The sequence below is a fragment of the Orcinus orca genome, chromosome 2 (genome assembly GCF_937001465.1).
Source record: "Orcinus orca chromosome 2, mOrcOrc1.1, whole genome shotgun sequence".
Lineage (NCBI taxonomy): Eukaryota > Metazoa > Chordata > Mammalia > Artiodactyla > Delphinidae > Orcinus > Orcinus orca.
This window is the reverse complement of record NC_064560.1, coordinates 179485767-179502999: the sequence shown is the minus strand read 5'-3', so window position 1 is coordinate 179502999 and position 17233 is coordinate 179485767. Positions and strand designations below refer to the sequence as shown.

General features: G+C 39.9%; 1 protein-coding gene across 2 annotated transcripts in view; it reads left to right on the top strand.

The window, feature by feature from the left end:
• Window positions 1-17233, top strand: part of CEP128 (centrosomal protein 128) — a 453164-nt gene that overhangs the window by 154282 nt on the left and 281649 nt on the right. For both annotated transcript variants that reach the window (XM_033416425.2, XM_004262299.3), the window contains 2 exons: window positions 8023-8673; window positions 12624-12788. In XM_033416425.2, coding sequence (XP_033272316.1) covers window positions 8023-8673; window positions 12624-12788 — 816 coding nt within the window. The remainder of the gene's footprint in view (window positions 1-8022; window positions 8674-12623; window positions 12789-17233) is intronic.

Here is a 17233-nt window from a genome sequence, read left to right as displayed (position 1 = left end):
GAGCATTTAGTCCATTTACATTTAAGGTAATTATTGATATGTATGTTCCTATTCCCATTTTCTTAATGGTTTTGGGTTCGTTATGGTAGGTCCTTTCCTTCTCTTGTGTTTCTTGCCTAGAGAAGTTCCTTTAGCATTTTTTGTAAAGCTGGTTTGGTGGTGCTGAACTCTCTCAGCTTTTGCTTGTCTGTAAAGGTTTTGATTTCTCCATCAAATCTGAATGAAATCCTTGCTGGGTAGAGTAATCTTGGTTGTAGGTTTTTCTCCTTCATCACTTTAAATATGTCCTGCCAGTTCCTTCTGGCTTGCAGAGTTTCTGCTGAAAGATCAGCTGTTAACCTTATTGGGATTCCCTTTTGTGTTATTTTTCCCTTGCTGCTTTTAATATGTTTTCTTTGTATTTAATTTTTGACAGTTTGATTAATACGTGTCTTGGCGTATTTCTACTTGGATTTATCCTATATGGGACTCTCTGTGCTTCCTGGACTTGATCAACTATTTCCTTTCCCATATTAGGGAAGTTTTCAACTATAATCTCTTCAAATATTTTCTCAGTCCCTTTCTTTTTCTCTTCTTCTTCTGGAACCCCTATAATTCGAATGTTTGTGCGTTTAATGTTGTCAGAGAGGTCTCTGAGACTGTCCTCAGTTCTTTTCATTCTTTTTTCTTTATTCTGCTCTGCAGTAGTTATTTCCACTATTTTATCTTCCAGATCACTTGTCCGTTCTTCTGCCTCAGTTATTCTGCTGTTGATCCCTTCTAGAGTATTTTTAATTTCATTTATTGTGTTGTTCATCATTGTTTGTTTCCTCTTTAGTTCTTCTAGGTCCTTGTTAAATGTTTCTTGCATTTTTTCTATTTCCAAGATTTTGGATCATCTTTACTATCATTCTGAATTCTTTTTCAGGTTGACTGCCTAGTTCCTCATCATTGTTAGGTCTGGTGGGTTTTTATCTTGCTCCTTCATGTGCTGTGTGTTATTCTGTCTTCTCATTTTGCTTATCTTACTGTGTTTGGGGTCTCCTTGTTGCAGGCTGCAGGTTCATAGTTCCCGTTGTTTTTGGTGTCTGTCCCCAGTGTCTAAGGTTGCTTCAGTAGTTTGTGTAGGCTTCCTGGTGGAGGGGACTAGTGCCTGTGTTCTGGTGGATGAGGCTGGATTTTGTCTTTCTGGGGGGCAGGTCCACGTCTGGTGGTGTGTTTCGGGGTGTCTGTGGACTTGTTATGATTTTAGTCAGCCTCTCTGCTAATGGGTGGGGTTGTGCTCCTGTGTTGCTTGTTGTTTGGCATAGGGTGTCCAGCACTGTATCTTGCTGGTTGTTGAGTGAAGCTTGGTGCTGGTGTTGAGATGGAGATCTCTGGGAGATTTTCGCCATTTGATATTATGTGGAGCTGGGAGGTCTCTTGTGGACCAGTGTCCTGAAGTTGTCTCTCCCACCTTAGAGGCACAGTATTGACTCCTGGCTGCAGCACCAAGAGCCTTTCATTCACATGGCTCAGAATAAAAGGGAGAAAATGTAGAAAGAAAGAATTAGTAGAAGTAGGAAGAAAGGAAGAAAGAAAGAAGGAAAGAAAGAAAGAAAGGAAGAAAGGAAGGATTGAGGGAAGGAGTGTGGAAGTAAGGAAGGAAAGAAAGAAAGAAGATAAAGTAAAATAAAATAAAGTAAGATAAAATATAATAAAGTTATAAAAATAAAAAATAATTATTAAAAAAAAAAAAGGACGGATAGAACCCTAGGACAAATAGTGGAAGCAAAGCTATACAGACAAAATCTCACACGGAAGCATACACATACACACAAAAAGAGGAAAAGGGGAAAAAATCATAAATCTTGCTCTCAAAGTCCACCTCCTCAATTTAGGATGATTCGTTGTCTATTCATGTATTCCACAGATACAGGATACATCAAGTTGATTGTGGAGCTTTAAGGCGCTGCTCCTGTGGCTGCTGGGAGAGATTTCCCTTTCTCTTCTTTGTTCTCACAGCTCCCAGGGGCTTAGTTTTGGACTTGGCCCCGCCTCTGCGTGTAGGTCGCCAGAGGGCGTGTGTTGTTCTCTCAGACAGGATGGGGTTAAAGGAGCCGCTGATTCGGGGGCTCTGGCTAACTCAGGCCGGGGAGTGCGGGGCGGTCCTGTGGTGGCAGAAGCCGGCGAGACGTTGCACCAGCCTGATGCGTGCCGTGCGGTCTCCCGGGGAAGTTGTTCCTGGATCCCGCGACCCTGGCAGTGGCGGGCTGCACAGGCTGCCTGGAAGCGAGGTGTGGATTGTGACCTGTGCTCGCACACAGGCTTCTTGGTGGCAGCAGCAGCCTTAGCGTCTCACGCCCGTGTCTGGGGTCCGCGCTTTTAGCCGTGGCTCGCACCCGTCTCTGGAGCTCCTTTTAGCAGCGCTCTTAATCCCCTCTCCTCGTGCACCAGGAAACAAAGAGCGAAGAAAAAGTCTCTTGCTTTTTAGGCAGGTCCAGACTTTTCCCCGGACTCCCTCCTGGCTAGCCGTGGTGCACTAACCCCCTGCAGGCTGTGTTCACGCCGCTAACCCCAGTCCTCTCCCTGCGCTCTGACCGAAGCCCGAGCCTCAGCTCCCAGCCTCGCCCACCCCGGCGGGTGAGCAGACTACCCTCTCGGGCTGGTGAGTGTGGGTCAGCACCGATCCTCTGTGCGGGAATCTCTCCGCTTTACCCTCCTCACCCCTGTTGCTGTGGTCAGAAGCTTTCCCCCTCCTCCTCCCGCAGTCTCCGCCCACGAAGGGGCTTCCTAGTGTGTGGAAACCTTTCCTCCTTCACAGCTCCCTCCCACTGGTGCGGGTCCTGTCACTATCCTTTTGTCTCTGTTTATTCTTTTTTCTTTTGCCCTACGCAGGTACGTGGGGGAGTTTCTTGCCTTTTGGGAGGTCTGAGGTCTTCTGCCAGCGTTCAGTAGGTGTTCTGTAGGAGCTGTTCCACGTGTAGATGTATTTCTGGTGTATCTGTGGGGAGGAAGGTGATCTCCGCGTCTTACTCTTCTGCCATCTTCCCCTCATTGCCTTTTTCTTTTAAAGTGCTTTTTGAAGTCATTGGTTTTTATATGTGCTTTGAAAATGATAAAGGAAAAAATCTGAACTTGGATTTTGATCATAATGTATACTTTTCTGAATGTTTCCAAATTCATGTTCTTTTTTATAACATGGGTAATGGGAATGATCCCTAGGTTTGGTTTGGTTTTGTCTTGTTTTTCTTGTTGAATTGGCAGAATAATTGGCTTGCCCATGTATTGAGCTTTTTGCTTGATAGTATTTGACTTCAAGAATCTTAAATTGCCGTCTTTTCCTTCTGTGTATTGCCTTCATGCTGAGGGAAATAAAAGAGCTATATGTAATATATACTGTCTTTTAATATTTGAATTTCTTAATGGTTGAAAAGTAAGAAGGATCAGTGCTAAAGTGCATACTTTTTTAATGTGTAATTGTTATACGCAATTTAAGAAAGGCTAGAGCACTGATATGTTAGTATAATCCAGTAGTCTTTCTGCATGTTTCCTCACATGCAGAAAAATAACCTTTTTTTCTTTAAAAATTTTTCCTGTCTACCTTTTAGTTAATTCAGAAAACTATATATACTGGGCAGTCAGGCCTTTGAGGAATTGGTTCCTGTTCCTATAATCTCCATGGTTTTAGGCCGTATCATTCTTTTGGCTTCACACCAGCCATTTTCAATCCTCGTCTTTTAATCTTCCCTTACAGCTCTTCTTCTATGGAAGCAGTGTTTGGTTAGAACATTCCCTTCCCATTGTTCCTGACTGCTACTCATTTCTCCATTTCGCCTCCACATTTCCCAAGGATTTTCACACCTGGCTTCCCCTCAGCCTGTCTCATTACATGTAATTCTTGCCAGTATCTTCGGTGATTTCCAAGTTCAAGTCAGCAACCCATTGAACTGTGTATCCTTATACTTCACTAATTTCCTCTTTTATAGTGACCTTCAAATCACTCAGCAGCTAATTTCAATGGCTAAGATTTGTCATCATCTGTAATTTCTCTGTGTTCAGATCTTTTGTTCTAACATTTCAGCCTCTGTCCACATTTCTTTTATTCCCTTTTCCTCTTTTAACTGTTACCATCTGCTTTGGATCTCTCCACATTCCTTTGGTTGACCAGCTGTTTCCTGGAATCGGTTTTTTCCTGTCAGACTGGACTTCGTGAAAAGCTACTCTGACGACATGTTCACCAGCATCTTCAATTACTTGCTTCCACCTCACACATTTTACTGATGTTCAATCTGGAATCAACCCAACTCTCTAGTTTTTCTGTTCCTGCTCTTGAGTGGTACTAGCAAAACTTACGTAGGATATCAATTGGCTCCTATAGTGGTCTTGGTTACCTCCCTGACTGCACCGCAATTCATTCCATTCCATTAAAAAATTAATGTAGGCCAGTTACTATGCATATAGCCCTCGTCTGATCAAGAACTATTCTTCTTCTGAAGAATGAACTATGAAGTCTGTTGGGGAGCTTCTGGTAAACATTTACTCATTCCTAAAAAAGATAACACTAGGAGGGAGATGTTCCTCTTCTCTGAACATTGTTATATTTGGCTGTGATGCCAGAAATGGCTGAAGCTATCTTGCTATGGTCCTGAGGATGAAGCCTCCCTCCAAGGGAGGGCACGACTGAGAGCAGTGCAGAGAGGCGGATCTAGAGCTTTGACATGCGGTGGAGCAGTTCTGCCTGGAATGATAATAAATTACCTTGTAGTTTAAGCCAGCTTGAACTGGAGTTCTCCCTTGCTCTCAGCAGAAGAAATTCAAGCTTATGTGAAACATCAGTTCTAGGAGTAAGGAGCTATAAGTTAAAGAACCTAAAATGTAGGATTGATTAAGTGGAGAAGTGGGGTCAGGACAGGGAGGATCGTACTTTTCTAAAGGAATAATTGGAAAACCTTGCCGTGCTGTTGATTGAACCATCAGAAGTCATATCTTGGGACCTTGATGCTGTGCTTCAGGGGGTGGTATTAAGTGACCAGTAGAAAAACTTCAGGATGTTGGTGTCTGTTGTGTACTTATTGCAGCCTTCAGAAAAGTCCTGGAAGGCAAAGACAAGTATAGGTTGAAACTGATCTGTCTAAAAGCAGAGAGCAAGATTTGGGGGCACTGGGAGACTGAAAATCTGCAATCTATAATCCGCATTTACTGAATCTGATAATTTGGAGTTGGAAAAGCCAAATTGTTTATCCATGCTGAAGTTAGTCCAAGCAAGAGAGAGAGGTAGGAAACTTAGCAGAAATTTAAATGAGGTAAAAAAAACAAGCCTGATTTTTCAGGCCCCTTTCAAGTTCTCCTATTTAAGTGCTTCTGGCCAGACAAAGGAGACCCAAGTCCATTGTTTTGAATTCCCTCAAGATAAAGGCTAGTCAACTGAGGGCCCCTGGGAATGTCCAGGATACTGAGGTGGCGGTTAAGACACTGACATTTTCAGACTCGAAGTCAATGTCTAGACAAAATGTTGGGCTATGGCTGCTAGCCAAGCATTAACCAAAAGAAAATAGACAGAACGTACTTAGCTTTTAGTATCTATATTGCCAAAGAAATTCTAAACTTGACCAACATAGTCGGATACTGTCCACCCAAAGGCTGTCACGTTGGTCATGAATTGATGTAATATTTGGAACACTGAAGCTGAGGGCGAAACATGGAGAGTTGTAGAGTATCAGAGCCTGAGCTTTGAAGGACTCTTCTTGAGACACCCCATCTCTGGTCTTCCCATCATGTGAGAAAAATAAATATCCTTGCTGTCTAAACCACCTTACGGTATTTTGAAATCAAAGACATTTTATGTGTTAGGACCATCTTGGAAGTATGATTTTTATCTTCAGGGCTACATGGAAGTCTCTTAACTCAGGGCCAGGGGCCTATGTTATCTGTTCCAAACATTAGTCACTATATTTATGCACCCTCCCCTCATTCTAAGGTCCCTCCCACATTACCCTTACAGCCAAGACTGGATTCTGTCAGTTTTTGTCTTCTTTTGTGTGATATGTAGAATGACCTCCCAAAGATGTGTCAGCCTAACTCCTGGAACCTGTGAATAAGATGAAAAATCACTCCCATGATTATGATATGTTACTTGGCAAGTTGATTTTAAGATAAGGAGATTATCTGGATGGACCTCATCTAATCACAGGAGTCCTTCAAAGCAGATAAATTATTCTGGCTGTTGGGAGAAAGGGAAGTCAGAGGGATTCAAAACATGATAAGGGTTCAGTGTGGTGTTACTGGCTGCAGAGACAGAGGAGTCCATGAGCCAAGGAGTGTGGGTGGCCTTCAGAAGCTCAGAAAAACCCCTGGCCCAAAGCTAGCAAGGAAACATGTCCTAGGTCCACAGAACTAAATTTTTCCAACACCATGAATGAACTTGCAAGTGGATTCTCCCCCCAAAGCCTCCAGCTAAAAGCCCAGGTTAGCTGACACCTTGCTTTTAGCATTAGGAGACCGGAGGCAGAATACCTTGTCAGGATTTACGACCTCTGGAAAACAATGAGATAATAAATGGGTGTTGTTTTAAGCCACGAAATTTGTTGGAATTTGTTACACTGCAATAGAAAAATAATACATCCACCCTTAGGCTTATCTATATTTCTAGCCATTTTTCCTGCGTTAAAATCTTTCTTCTAGAGTAAACTCTGTCATCTGTGTTCCAGACTCTTTTCAATCGAGGGACATTGCGTTATCAGTTATCCCCTCTCTTCACAGCTTTGATCACTATCTTGCATAAGTACCTCCCTGAGATCCTGGTTTCTCCTTGAACTTAAATCCCACCCCCACTTTTTGTTTCTCCCTTCCCACTAGTCTTCATCACAACCCTTTGATGTAGCTTTTATTACTATCTTTATAAAGATAAATAATTTCTTTAAGGCCATAGAACTGCTTATGACTGGACTGAGAATCAAATTCAGTTCTCCTGGTCAGAGCTCAACTGCTTAATCCCCTCCTTTTGTTATTTCTCATGATAGCTTCATGCTGATTCTCCCTGTTAAAATGAGAGGGATTTGAGGAAACTATTTTTTTTTTTGGAGTGATTGACTCATTACATTTTATCATGAATTGTTTCACACTGCAGTGTAAAATGTCAAGTATAAAAATGCCTTGAAACTGTTTGCATCTTAACTCATTATTTCTAATTCTAAAATGAATCTTAATTTTTTTTTTTTTCCGGGTTCAAGCCATGGTAGGCATCAGTAACCAGGTACAGAAATGGTCTTGGTGCCAGTGTTGGGGCGGGGGTGGGGGGGCAGTTTCAGCCTCCTCAGCTGCTGGCTTTTTCGTTTGCATTGATGGATGGTGAGGATTAGCAGGTTAGTTCTTGGCTGCCGTCCCTCAGTGTCAGCCCTAACCCCCTAAAAAAGCTGGCAGAGGGCGATGGCCTTCTGGTCCTTTGACTTTTCTTGTGAGTCCTTTCCCAGCCTCTCCTAATCTTAAACTCATTTCTACCTTCATGGGACTTGAAGACTCCCTGTTAACATACTGGTGTGTTTCTTGTCACTGTGGACATTATTTGATTAATAATGACTGATTGTACCAAAACCTTTCGTAGATTATATTTGTTCGCTTCCCTGTATTATCTTCCGAATCTGTTTTGTATCTGTTTTGAGGTTTCTCCTTTTAAAAAGTGTGCCATTGAAATGCAAATCATGTTACTTTAAGTAACACTGTATTATTTCAACCTCTGGTAAATTATAATTGGAGCCTTTTTTTCCCCCATTCTTTTGATCAATTTTATCTTACATTTAAATAATTATTTATGATCATGGATTGATATGTTTTGGTGATGAAAATCTGAAACATATATCTCAGTGTGGTACTACTTCAGAGCAATTGTACTTTTCTTCCTTTTTCTAGCCTAAAAAGTATTTTTCATTAAAAATCCAGAAAGAAGTACAAAATATTATTTTATGAATTTTTCTTCTCCTTGTGGCTTAAACCTTATTTTTGTTTTCTGGCAGTGTATATGGTGAATTTTACAGTAATTTTTGCTTTCTGTTCCTAACCCAATAGATTCTAAAAGAAAAGGATGAATTGAAAAGCCAGCTTTATGCAGCATTACAACAAATAGAGAATCTTCGAAAGGAATTGAATGATGTGCTAACCAGGCGCGCCCTTCAAGAGGAGGAGCTTCACTGTAAGGAGCAGAAACTAAGTGATGTTAAGTCTCATCAAGCTGACCTTGAACTAGAAGTCAGGGATTCCCTGGATACCATCCATAGGCTAGAAAGTGAATTGAAAACGCAGAGTAAGATTCAAAGCCAGATGAAAGCTGAGAAAGCGCACCTGGAGGAAGAAATTGCAGCGCTGAAGGAGAGCCAGGCCAAGGACCAAGCTCAGCTTCTTGAGATGCAAGAGGCCATCAAGGACTTGAGTGCCATCCGGGCAGATCTCGCCAATAAATTGGCGGAGGAACAGAGAGCCAGGAAAGAGATACTTAAGAACCTCTCTGACCTCAAGACACAGGCAAAATCCAAAGACGAAGAAACAGCTACAATCGTTACACAGTTAAAGCTGGAAAGAGATGTTCACCAGAGGGAGCTGGAAGATCTCACATTCTCATTGCAGAGTATGAAAACGAAACATGAACAGAATATCCAGGAGCTGATGAAGCACTTCAAGAAAGAAAAGAGTGAGGCCGAGAATCATATTAGGACACTGAAGGTACCCGCACTGAATTATCCTGATGATACTGGAGGAAATTTTCTGGTGGCTCATGAAGTTAATAAGGCGTAAACTTTTAGAGATCATTCTGTATTCCCAAGCACTGAAGGGAAGATAGAACTAACAATAAAGAGGCTTATTCATGCCTGTTCAGCCAGGTTGAAATGAGTTATAGCAGCCATCTGGAAGCACCTAGTTCAGAGCACTGAAGCCCTTTAAAAAGAACGTTTAGCTATTTTGGGAGTTCAGGAAAGGCAGAGGCGGCAGTAAGTCGTGGACCTGAAACGAGCCCTCATTCAACATTTATGATCTCCTAAAATATAAAAGGCAAAGACTTGTCAAGGCCATAGAAGCTATAACCATTGTCATTGGTATGGTAACTAAAGTGGATCAGCTTATGGGTTTTGTAAACCCAAGGCTTTTGAGATTTACCCCTTCTTTTCCAAATCAAAGTTGCCTGGGTAAATGCATAATTGAGATCTTACATTTGGGGAAATATTGTAAGATCTAATGGTATTAGCATTTATCACCATGCAGGGGAATCATTTCATAACATGATTGTCAGGAGTGTGATAAATCTATCCCTCCTTCCTGCTTTAGTTTTTCTCCATAGCACTCATCATCATATGATATAGATTCCATATTTTTAATTTTTTAATCTCCGTTTATTAGTATGAAAACACCATGAGGACTGGATTGTCTTTTCCCTCAATCTGTAGGAGGAAAAAGGCTGCCTAATCTTTCAAGGCCCAATTAATTTTTCACTTCTTTTATGGATTCACTGAAGATGGCATATATCTCAACTGAGGTTGGGATAAATCTTTCTATTCTCTGTGTTTCCGTAGCTCTTTTTTGGAACTGCTAGTACAGCACATTTAGGCTGCCTTATATTATGGTGTGTTTGTTGTGTGTTCCTACATCTCCAGAGGGGCAGGTAGCAGGTCTTAGCCATTTTTGTATCCTCTTATGGCGTCTAGCATGATGTTTGAGACATACAGAACATGTTCTGTGGATGTTGGGTTAAAATGTTTGAAAAGCTAGAAATCAAAGGATTTGCTGCTGACTTGCTTTGTGATCTGTCTGGTTTGGCTCTTTCCCTGTAATGTGGTAAAATTGCTTTCCTCATCCAAAGGAAGTGCTTTGTATTTGTGTATAGTGAGGTGACAATAAAGCTTTAAGAAATTACCTGTATATAAAGAAGACACTGTTTAGAACTATTCTGTAGATTCTCCAAAAACTTTAGATTTTTTTTTTTAATTCGGAAGCCTGAGATGCGGAGGGATATTATAGTTACTCTATAATGTGGTACAAAAGAAGCATACGAGCTTAACAGGAGAACCAGAGATCGTGAGAGCCCAGTACTCTTCTCTTAAACCGAATAAGTTACCCATAGGAACAGCCCCACCTCATGCTATTTTATGAATATAATTCTGTACTTTTGACTCATTTATATTAATTAACAGGAGTTGATAGCAATGGTTGTCATCAAAGATTTAACATACTGAGTTATGTATAAGAGGGCTTTAGATAAATAGCTCTGTAAATGTTACATTTCTTTGTCTTTCGGCTTCACCTTAATCTGTTACTTTTTCTGAGTCTAATAAGTGTGGTACATTACCCATATTTTTTTCTCTGCAGAAGTTATATTTTTCGCCATCTAGATCTACCCTTCTCATGCCTGTTATTTTTTTTGTTTTTTTTTTTGTTTTTTTTTGCGGTACCCGGGCCTCTCACTGCTGTGGCCTCTCCCGTTGCGGAGCACAGGCTCCGGACGCGCAGGCTCAGCGGCCATGGCTCATGGGCCCAGCCGCTCCAGGAGCCTCCCGGACCGGGGCACGAACCTGCGTCCCCTGCATTGGCAGGCGGACTCTCAACCACTGCGCTACCAGGGATGCCCTCATGCCTGTTTTTAAATTTAAATGTAAACTATTTTTATGAAATACTCTAGCTGGTATTAATATTTGAAGGATATTGGGTTATCACCTTATTATGATTTCAACAAAAATAATTTTGTAGGAGCCCTTATTGGAATCAGAAGACCAAGAGTGGAGTTCTGTATTTTTGCCATTTGCTGGCCATATGATCTTGGTCAAGTTACTTAACGTTTTTGTACTTCATCAGTAGAATGGAAACAGTAATGTCTTTCTCTATCACAGGGTTTTTTTGAGTGTTATATCACTTTGTAAACCCTAAAATGAAATGTAAATGTAATAATGAAACTACAACAAGAAGTAAGTTCTTAGTCAAACTTAGGCATTACTGTGCTTGTAACTGTTTTAAAAATAGGTTCTCCGGGGGCAAAGAGGGGAACCCTGATTTGTAGCATTTGCCAAGTTCAGCAGTATAAAACCACCCATTTGGCTGGTTTCAAGCTATCAAACAACATCACTGGAGGCAGAGTTGGGAAGAGATGAGCACAGTTGGTTCCTGAGTGTCTCTATGAGCTGGCCCAGACACCACTGGCCTTGGGGGAAAACTGTCTATACCTACACTTTTTATAAGACACAAAAAATGCTAAGTATTCTACTGAAACTTAAAATAATAATCGAACAATTTTCCTGATGAGAGACTTTATTTTGTAAGTTTATTTTTGGGTAGTGAATACAGGATTCCTCATTAAAAACATCAGTTCTTTTGTTAACTCAAAGTGGCATCAAGTCTTAGCTGAAATTTGTGGGGTGAATAAGGTATAGATTCTTGTCTGAAACTCACAAAACTTCTTCCTTTTGGGAAATTGCTTCCAGCGATTATGTTCCTATGTACTTGATTATATACATATAATAAACTTATACAAAGGAAAGAAACAAATATATTTTAGGCATTGAAACATGTAATTTAAACAGATTCTATGTGGGTGCTTACAGGCTGTCAGTAACTGGTAGGTGTAACTAGTTAACATTGCAAGTTGCACCCAGCTGGTTTTTAAAACCGTATGATATACGTACCTTTTAAAGGCAGTGAGGCAGAGCAGCTGAAAACATGGACAGTAGAGAGAATTCCTGCATTCAAATCCTGGCTCTGCTTTACTCACTACATACCCTTGGGCAAATGATTAGTGTTGTTCTGCTTCAATTTCAAAACAGGAGACAATAACAGTGTCTCCCTAGTCAGGTTGTGGTGAGGATGGAATGAGGGACAACTATACGAAAAGGTCTTAGAGCAGTGCCTGACATATAGTCAGTATTTACATTGTTGTTATTTTAAGTCTTTAACTTCACATGCCTGGCAAATCCTTATTGAATCCCATCCACAGATTATTCCTGTTGTTTTTTTTTTAAAGCTGATTCTGGTTATATTCCAAATAATAAACGAAAACGAGGTACTTTATTTCACTATTGGTACTGAAAATAATCACTGGTAAACTCTTTCATATTAAGTTATTTATAGTTTTTTGGCTACTCTGATCCATAATCTTTTTAGCCCCACAAGAGTGGTATTAATAATTACATTGTACAAAAAATACGCAAGCCTTTCACAAAAACGAGAGTGTAGCTTGAATAGGGATATTGTTAAGCTCCTTTTATAGATGAAGAGACTAATCAGGCAGTAATGTCCCATAGTATATCCTTATGGGGACATTTCTCTAATAACCCTTCCCCTCTCAGCAGTTAGTGTCCCTTCTTTGGGTTGCACGTACCTCTGCTTGCACCTTTATTAAGCACTTCTTGTTCATCGTTGTCAGAATTGACTGTTGTATCTGTCTCTTTTACGGTTCATGCCTGTTATCTTCAGCACCTAGTAGAGTACCTGTCACTTAATTGGTTGCTCAGTGAATGCTAAGGAGAGATTGACCACATGCAAAGAATGTTTCCTTTGCATGTATGTTTATGTGTGAACGCTTAGAGGTAGCAAAATCTCGAAGTGTTTGCCCACTGATATAATGTGGAATTTGTTTTGTGTACAGCTTGGCTGTGGCCAGTGGACTTTCTCTTTTCTCCTTTTTCTCTCAGGCAGAAAGCTTAGAAGATAAGAATATGGCTGAAGTCCAGCGTTCTCAGCTAGAGAAGTTGAAATCACAGTATGACAGGCTGACAGAGGAATTAACTCAGAATGAAAATGAGAACAAAAAACTGAAGCTAAAATACCAGTGTTTGAAGGACCAACTAGAAGAAAAGGTAAAAATGTGAATGAACTCTAATTTAAAAGACTTTTTTGAATTTCTTCTAGTGTTTCTCCTAGAACATAGTTTATGTACTACTGAATGCTAATTGTTAGGCTTTAGTAGCAATTTGTATTGGTGCCAGAAGACGTCATAGAAGTTTATTAGAATGCTGTGATTTTTATTCTTTCAACCAACTAGTTACCTTCTAATACTTTTGATTTTAAATTTCTTCTGGATCTTAAAATAGGTATTTAGCAAAGAAAGGAATTATGGTTTATTGAAGACCTACTTTATGGCAAGTATTTATGCCAGTTGATTTACATATGTGTACTCATTGAATTCTCACGACTGTTTGGGTTAGATTTTATTGATCCCTGTTAACCTATGAGGAAACTGAGGTTCAAAATACAATATATAATAGATGAGGTGGTCACTGTGCACTAGGCACTTTTAATGCTCATAGTCATGTTATGAAATCAATACTATTTTGCTCATTTTTGCAGTTAAAGAGACTGAAACTTAAGAAGGTTGGAAACCTTGGAATGTTCCCAGCAGGCTCACTGCTTTCCTATCAGTAGATGTGTAAAATTTGGGGGGTGTCTGCTATATACCAGACATTGGGTAGAATACTAGGGACTTCTAGAGTCACTACTTTTGTGGCCAAAAGTCAACTAAGAATAGAAGACAGAATACTTAAATTTGCATTCTATGTCTTTACCAACTTCCTAAAAGGATTTGCATTGGAGTGTGATAGAAGTCAAATAGAAAAAAAAAGACTATTAACATATGGATAATAGGATAAGGCAGGATAGACTGGGCCAGATGACTCCTGTTCTTGATAAGGGTTACTAACTAACATCTTTGTTGAAGGAAATATCACTGGGTGGGGTGTCATCAACCTCTAGAAGAAACATTCTTCATGCTTTGCTCATCTTTTCCTCTTTTTGTTGTTTCACTGTATTTTGTATATATTTTTTACCTTTCTAGTAATTGTTAAAATCAAGGAAATAAAATTTAAGTTAGTTTGGAGTTTATGATTAAATGTGCTTAAGTTGCTAAATTTAGGCCTACAATCTTGACAATTGTAATTTAGTTCTTATGTCATGCTTTGTTTTGACTAAGTCTAATGTTCACACATAATTAATGTATCTGTTGCCAGGGTGTAGTTGCTTTGAAGATAATACTAAATTTTCCAACTTTTCCATAATTAAAAGTTAGCCAGAAGATTGTATTAACATGTTTTGTGTTTAATGATTTGCATTTAAGAAAGAGTGGGGGAAATTTTATGTTGAAAGTTTACCTTGTTCTGCTTAAAATAAATGCTTCTCCGCTATCTGTGACGTTCCAGGTATGTATGCATTGTCATACATTCATATAAGTGGAACATTCACCTTAGAACAGAGTTTTAAAATTTAAGGATTGTACAGTAGTCCCCCCTTATTAGTGGTTTCCCTTTCCATTGTTTCAGTTACCTGCCATGGTAACTGAAATTACCAAATTTGGACCAGTTGCAGTCCAGAAAGATTAAATGGAAAATTCTAGAAATAATTCATAAGTTTTAAACTGTACTTTGTTCTGAGTAGCATAATGAAATCTTGAGCTGTCCCACTTTCTAACACCCATGATCCCCACCTATCTCAGTCCTCTGCTCCTAACATCCAACCATCCACATCATCATGGCTTGATGATCCAGGATCACCCAAAGCAGGTGATCCTCCTTCTGAGGTATCAGAAGGTCAGCAGTAGTTTAATGCTATGTCACAATGCCTACCTCATTCATTTCATCTCATCACATTTTATGTAGGCATTGTATCGTCTCTTATCATCACAAGAGGGGTGAATACAGTACAGTAAGATATTTTGAGAGAGAGAGACCACATTCACATAACTTTTATTACAGTATATTGTTACAGTTGTTCTATTTCATTATTAGTTATTGTTGGTAATCTCTTACTGTGCCTGATTTCTAAACTAAATTATCATAGGTATGTATGTATAATATGTATAGGGTTTGGTACTATCTTCAGTTTTAGGCATCCCCTGGGGGTCGTGGAACATATCCCTCGCAGATAATGGGGGACTACTGTATTCCTCTGCTATGTACTGACCATCTAGTATGTGGCAGGCATTGTGCTGGATGCTGGGGATGGGATATATCGATAGATAAGACACAGATCTGCAATTGAAAGCTTCTAGTGGGATCATTAAAAGCAAAATCGCCTTTCAGTTGTTAAAACTATATAGTCAATGATAATGGGTCCTAATGCAGAGAAAAGATGTCTATGACATCTAAAATGGTAAATAATCTTAAGGATACATAGACACACACACATATATAAATATACACAGCGTATATGCTTGCTTTTCTTTAATATTTTTTGTGTACATGATTGCTATGTAGTTTTGATTGATTTAGCGGTTTGTGTTGGCCTGTTTTTTTAGTATAGTTAGCTACAAATCGAAGTTTCACTGGGTTCAGTCATCTACAGATAGAGCCATTCTCTTCAGAAAGTAGTATAGAATTAGTGGCTATAGACAGAACTTTGAGTATAAATCATTTTCTAGCTGTGTGGCATTAGGCAAGTTGCTTAAAACTCAAAGCTTTGGGGCTTCCCTGGTGGCGCAGTGGTTGAGAGTCTGCCTGCCGATGCAGGGGACGCGGGTTTGTGCCCCGGTCCGGGAAGATCCCACATGCCGCAGAGCGGCTGGGCCCGTGAGCCATGGCCGCTGAGCCTGCGCGTCCGGAGCCTGTGCTCCGCAACAGGAGAGGCCACAACAGTGAGAGGCCCGCGTACCGCAAAAAAAAAAAAAAAAAAAAACTCAAAGCCTTGAGAGACAAGACAGCAGAAGCAAGAAGAACTACAGTCCTGTAGCCTGTGGAACAAAAACCACATTCACAGAAAGATAGACAAGATGAAAAGGCACAGAGCTATGTACCAGATGAGGAACAAGATAAAACCCCAGAAAAACAACTAAATGAAGTGGAGATAGGCAACATTCCAGAAAAAGAATTCAGAATAATGATAGTGAAGATGATCCAGGACCTCAGAGAAAGAATGGAGGCAAAGATCGAGAAGATGCAAGAAATGTTTAACAAAGATCTAGAAGAATTAAAGAGCAAACAAACAGAGATGAACAACACAATAACTGAAATGAAAACTACAATAGAAGGAATCACTAGCAGAATAAGAACTAGCAGAAGAACAGTCAAGTGACCTGGAAGACAGAATGGTGGAATTCACTGCTGTGGACCAGAATAAAGGAAAAAGCATGAAAAGAAATGAAGACAGCCTAAGAGACCTCTGGGACAACATTAAAAACAACAATATTCACATTATAGGGGTCCCAGAAGGAGAAGAGAGAGAGACAGGACCCGAGAAAATATTTGAAGAGATTATAGTCAAAAATTTCCCTAACATGGGAAAGGAAATAGCCACCCAGGGCCAGGAAGTGTAGAGTCCTATACAGGAAATACCCAAGGAGAAACACACCGAGACTCATAGTAATCAAATTGGCAAAATTAAAGACAAGAATTATTGAAAGCAGCAAGGGAAAAATGACAAATAACATACAAGGGAACTCCCATAAGGTTAACAGCTGATTTTTCAGCAGAAACTCTAGAAGCCAGAAGAGAGCGGCATGATATACTTAAAGTGATGAAAGGGAAGAACCTACAAGCAAGATTACCCGGCAAGGATCTCATTCAGATTCGATGGAGAAATCAAAAGCTTTAAAGACAAGCAAAAGCTAAGAGAATTCAGCACCACCAAACCAGCTCTACAACAAATGCTAAAGGAACTTCTCTAAGTGGGAAACACAAGAGAAGAAAAGGACCTACAAAAACAAGCCCAAAACAATTTTAAAAATGGTAATAGGAACATACATATTGATAATTACCTTAAATGTGAATGGATTAAATGCTCCAACCAAAAGACACAGTCTTGCTGAATGGATACAAAAGCAAGACCCATATATATGCTGTCTACAAGAGACCCACTTCAGACCTAGGGACACATTCAGACTGAAAGTGAGAGGATAGAGAAAGATACTCCATGCAAAGGGAAATCAAAAGAAAGCTGGAGCAGCAATACTCATATCAGATAAAATAGACTTTAAAATAAAGAATGTTACAAGAGACAGGGAAGGACACTACATAATGATCAAGGGATCAACCCAAGAAGAAGATATAACAATTATAAATATATATGCACCCAACATAGGAGCACCTCAATACATAAGGCAACTGCTAACAGCTCTGAAAGACGAAGTCGACAGTAACACAATAATAATGGGGGACTTTAACACCTTACTTATGCAAATGGACAGATCATCCAAACAGAAAATTAATAAGAAAACACAGGCTTTAAATGACACAATAGACCAGATAGATTTAATTGACATTTATAGGACATTCCATCCAAAAACCACAGATTACACTTTCTTCTCAAGTGCGCATGG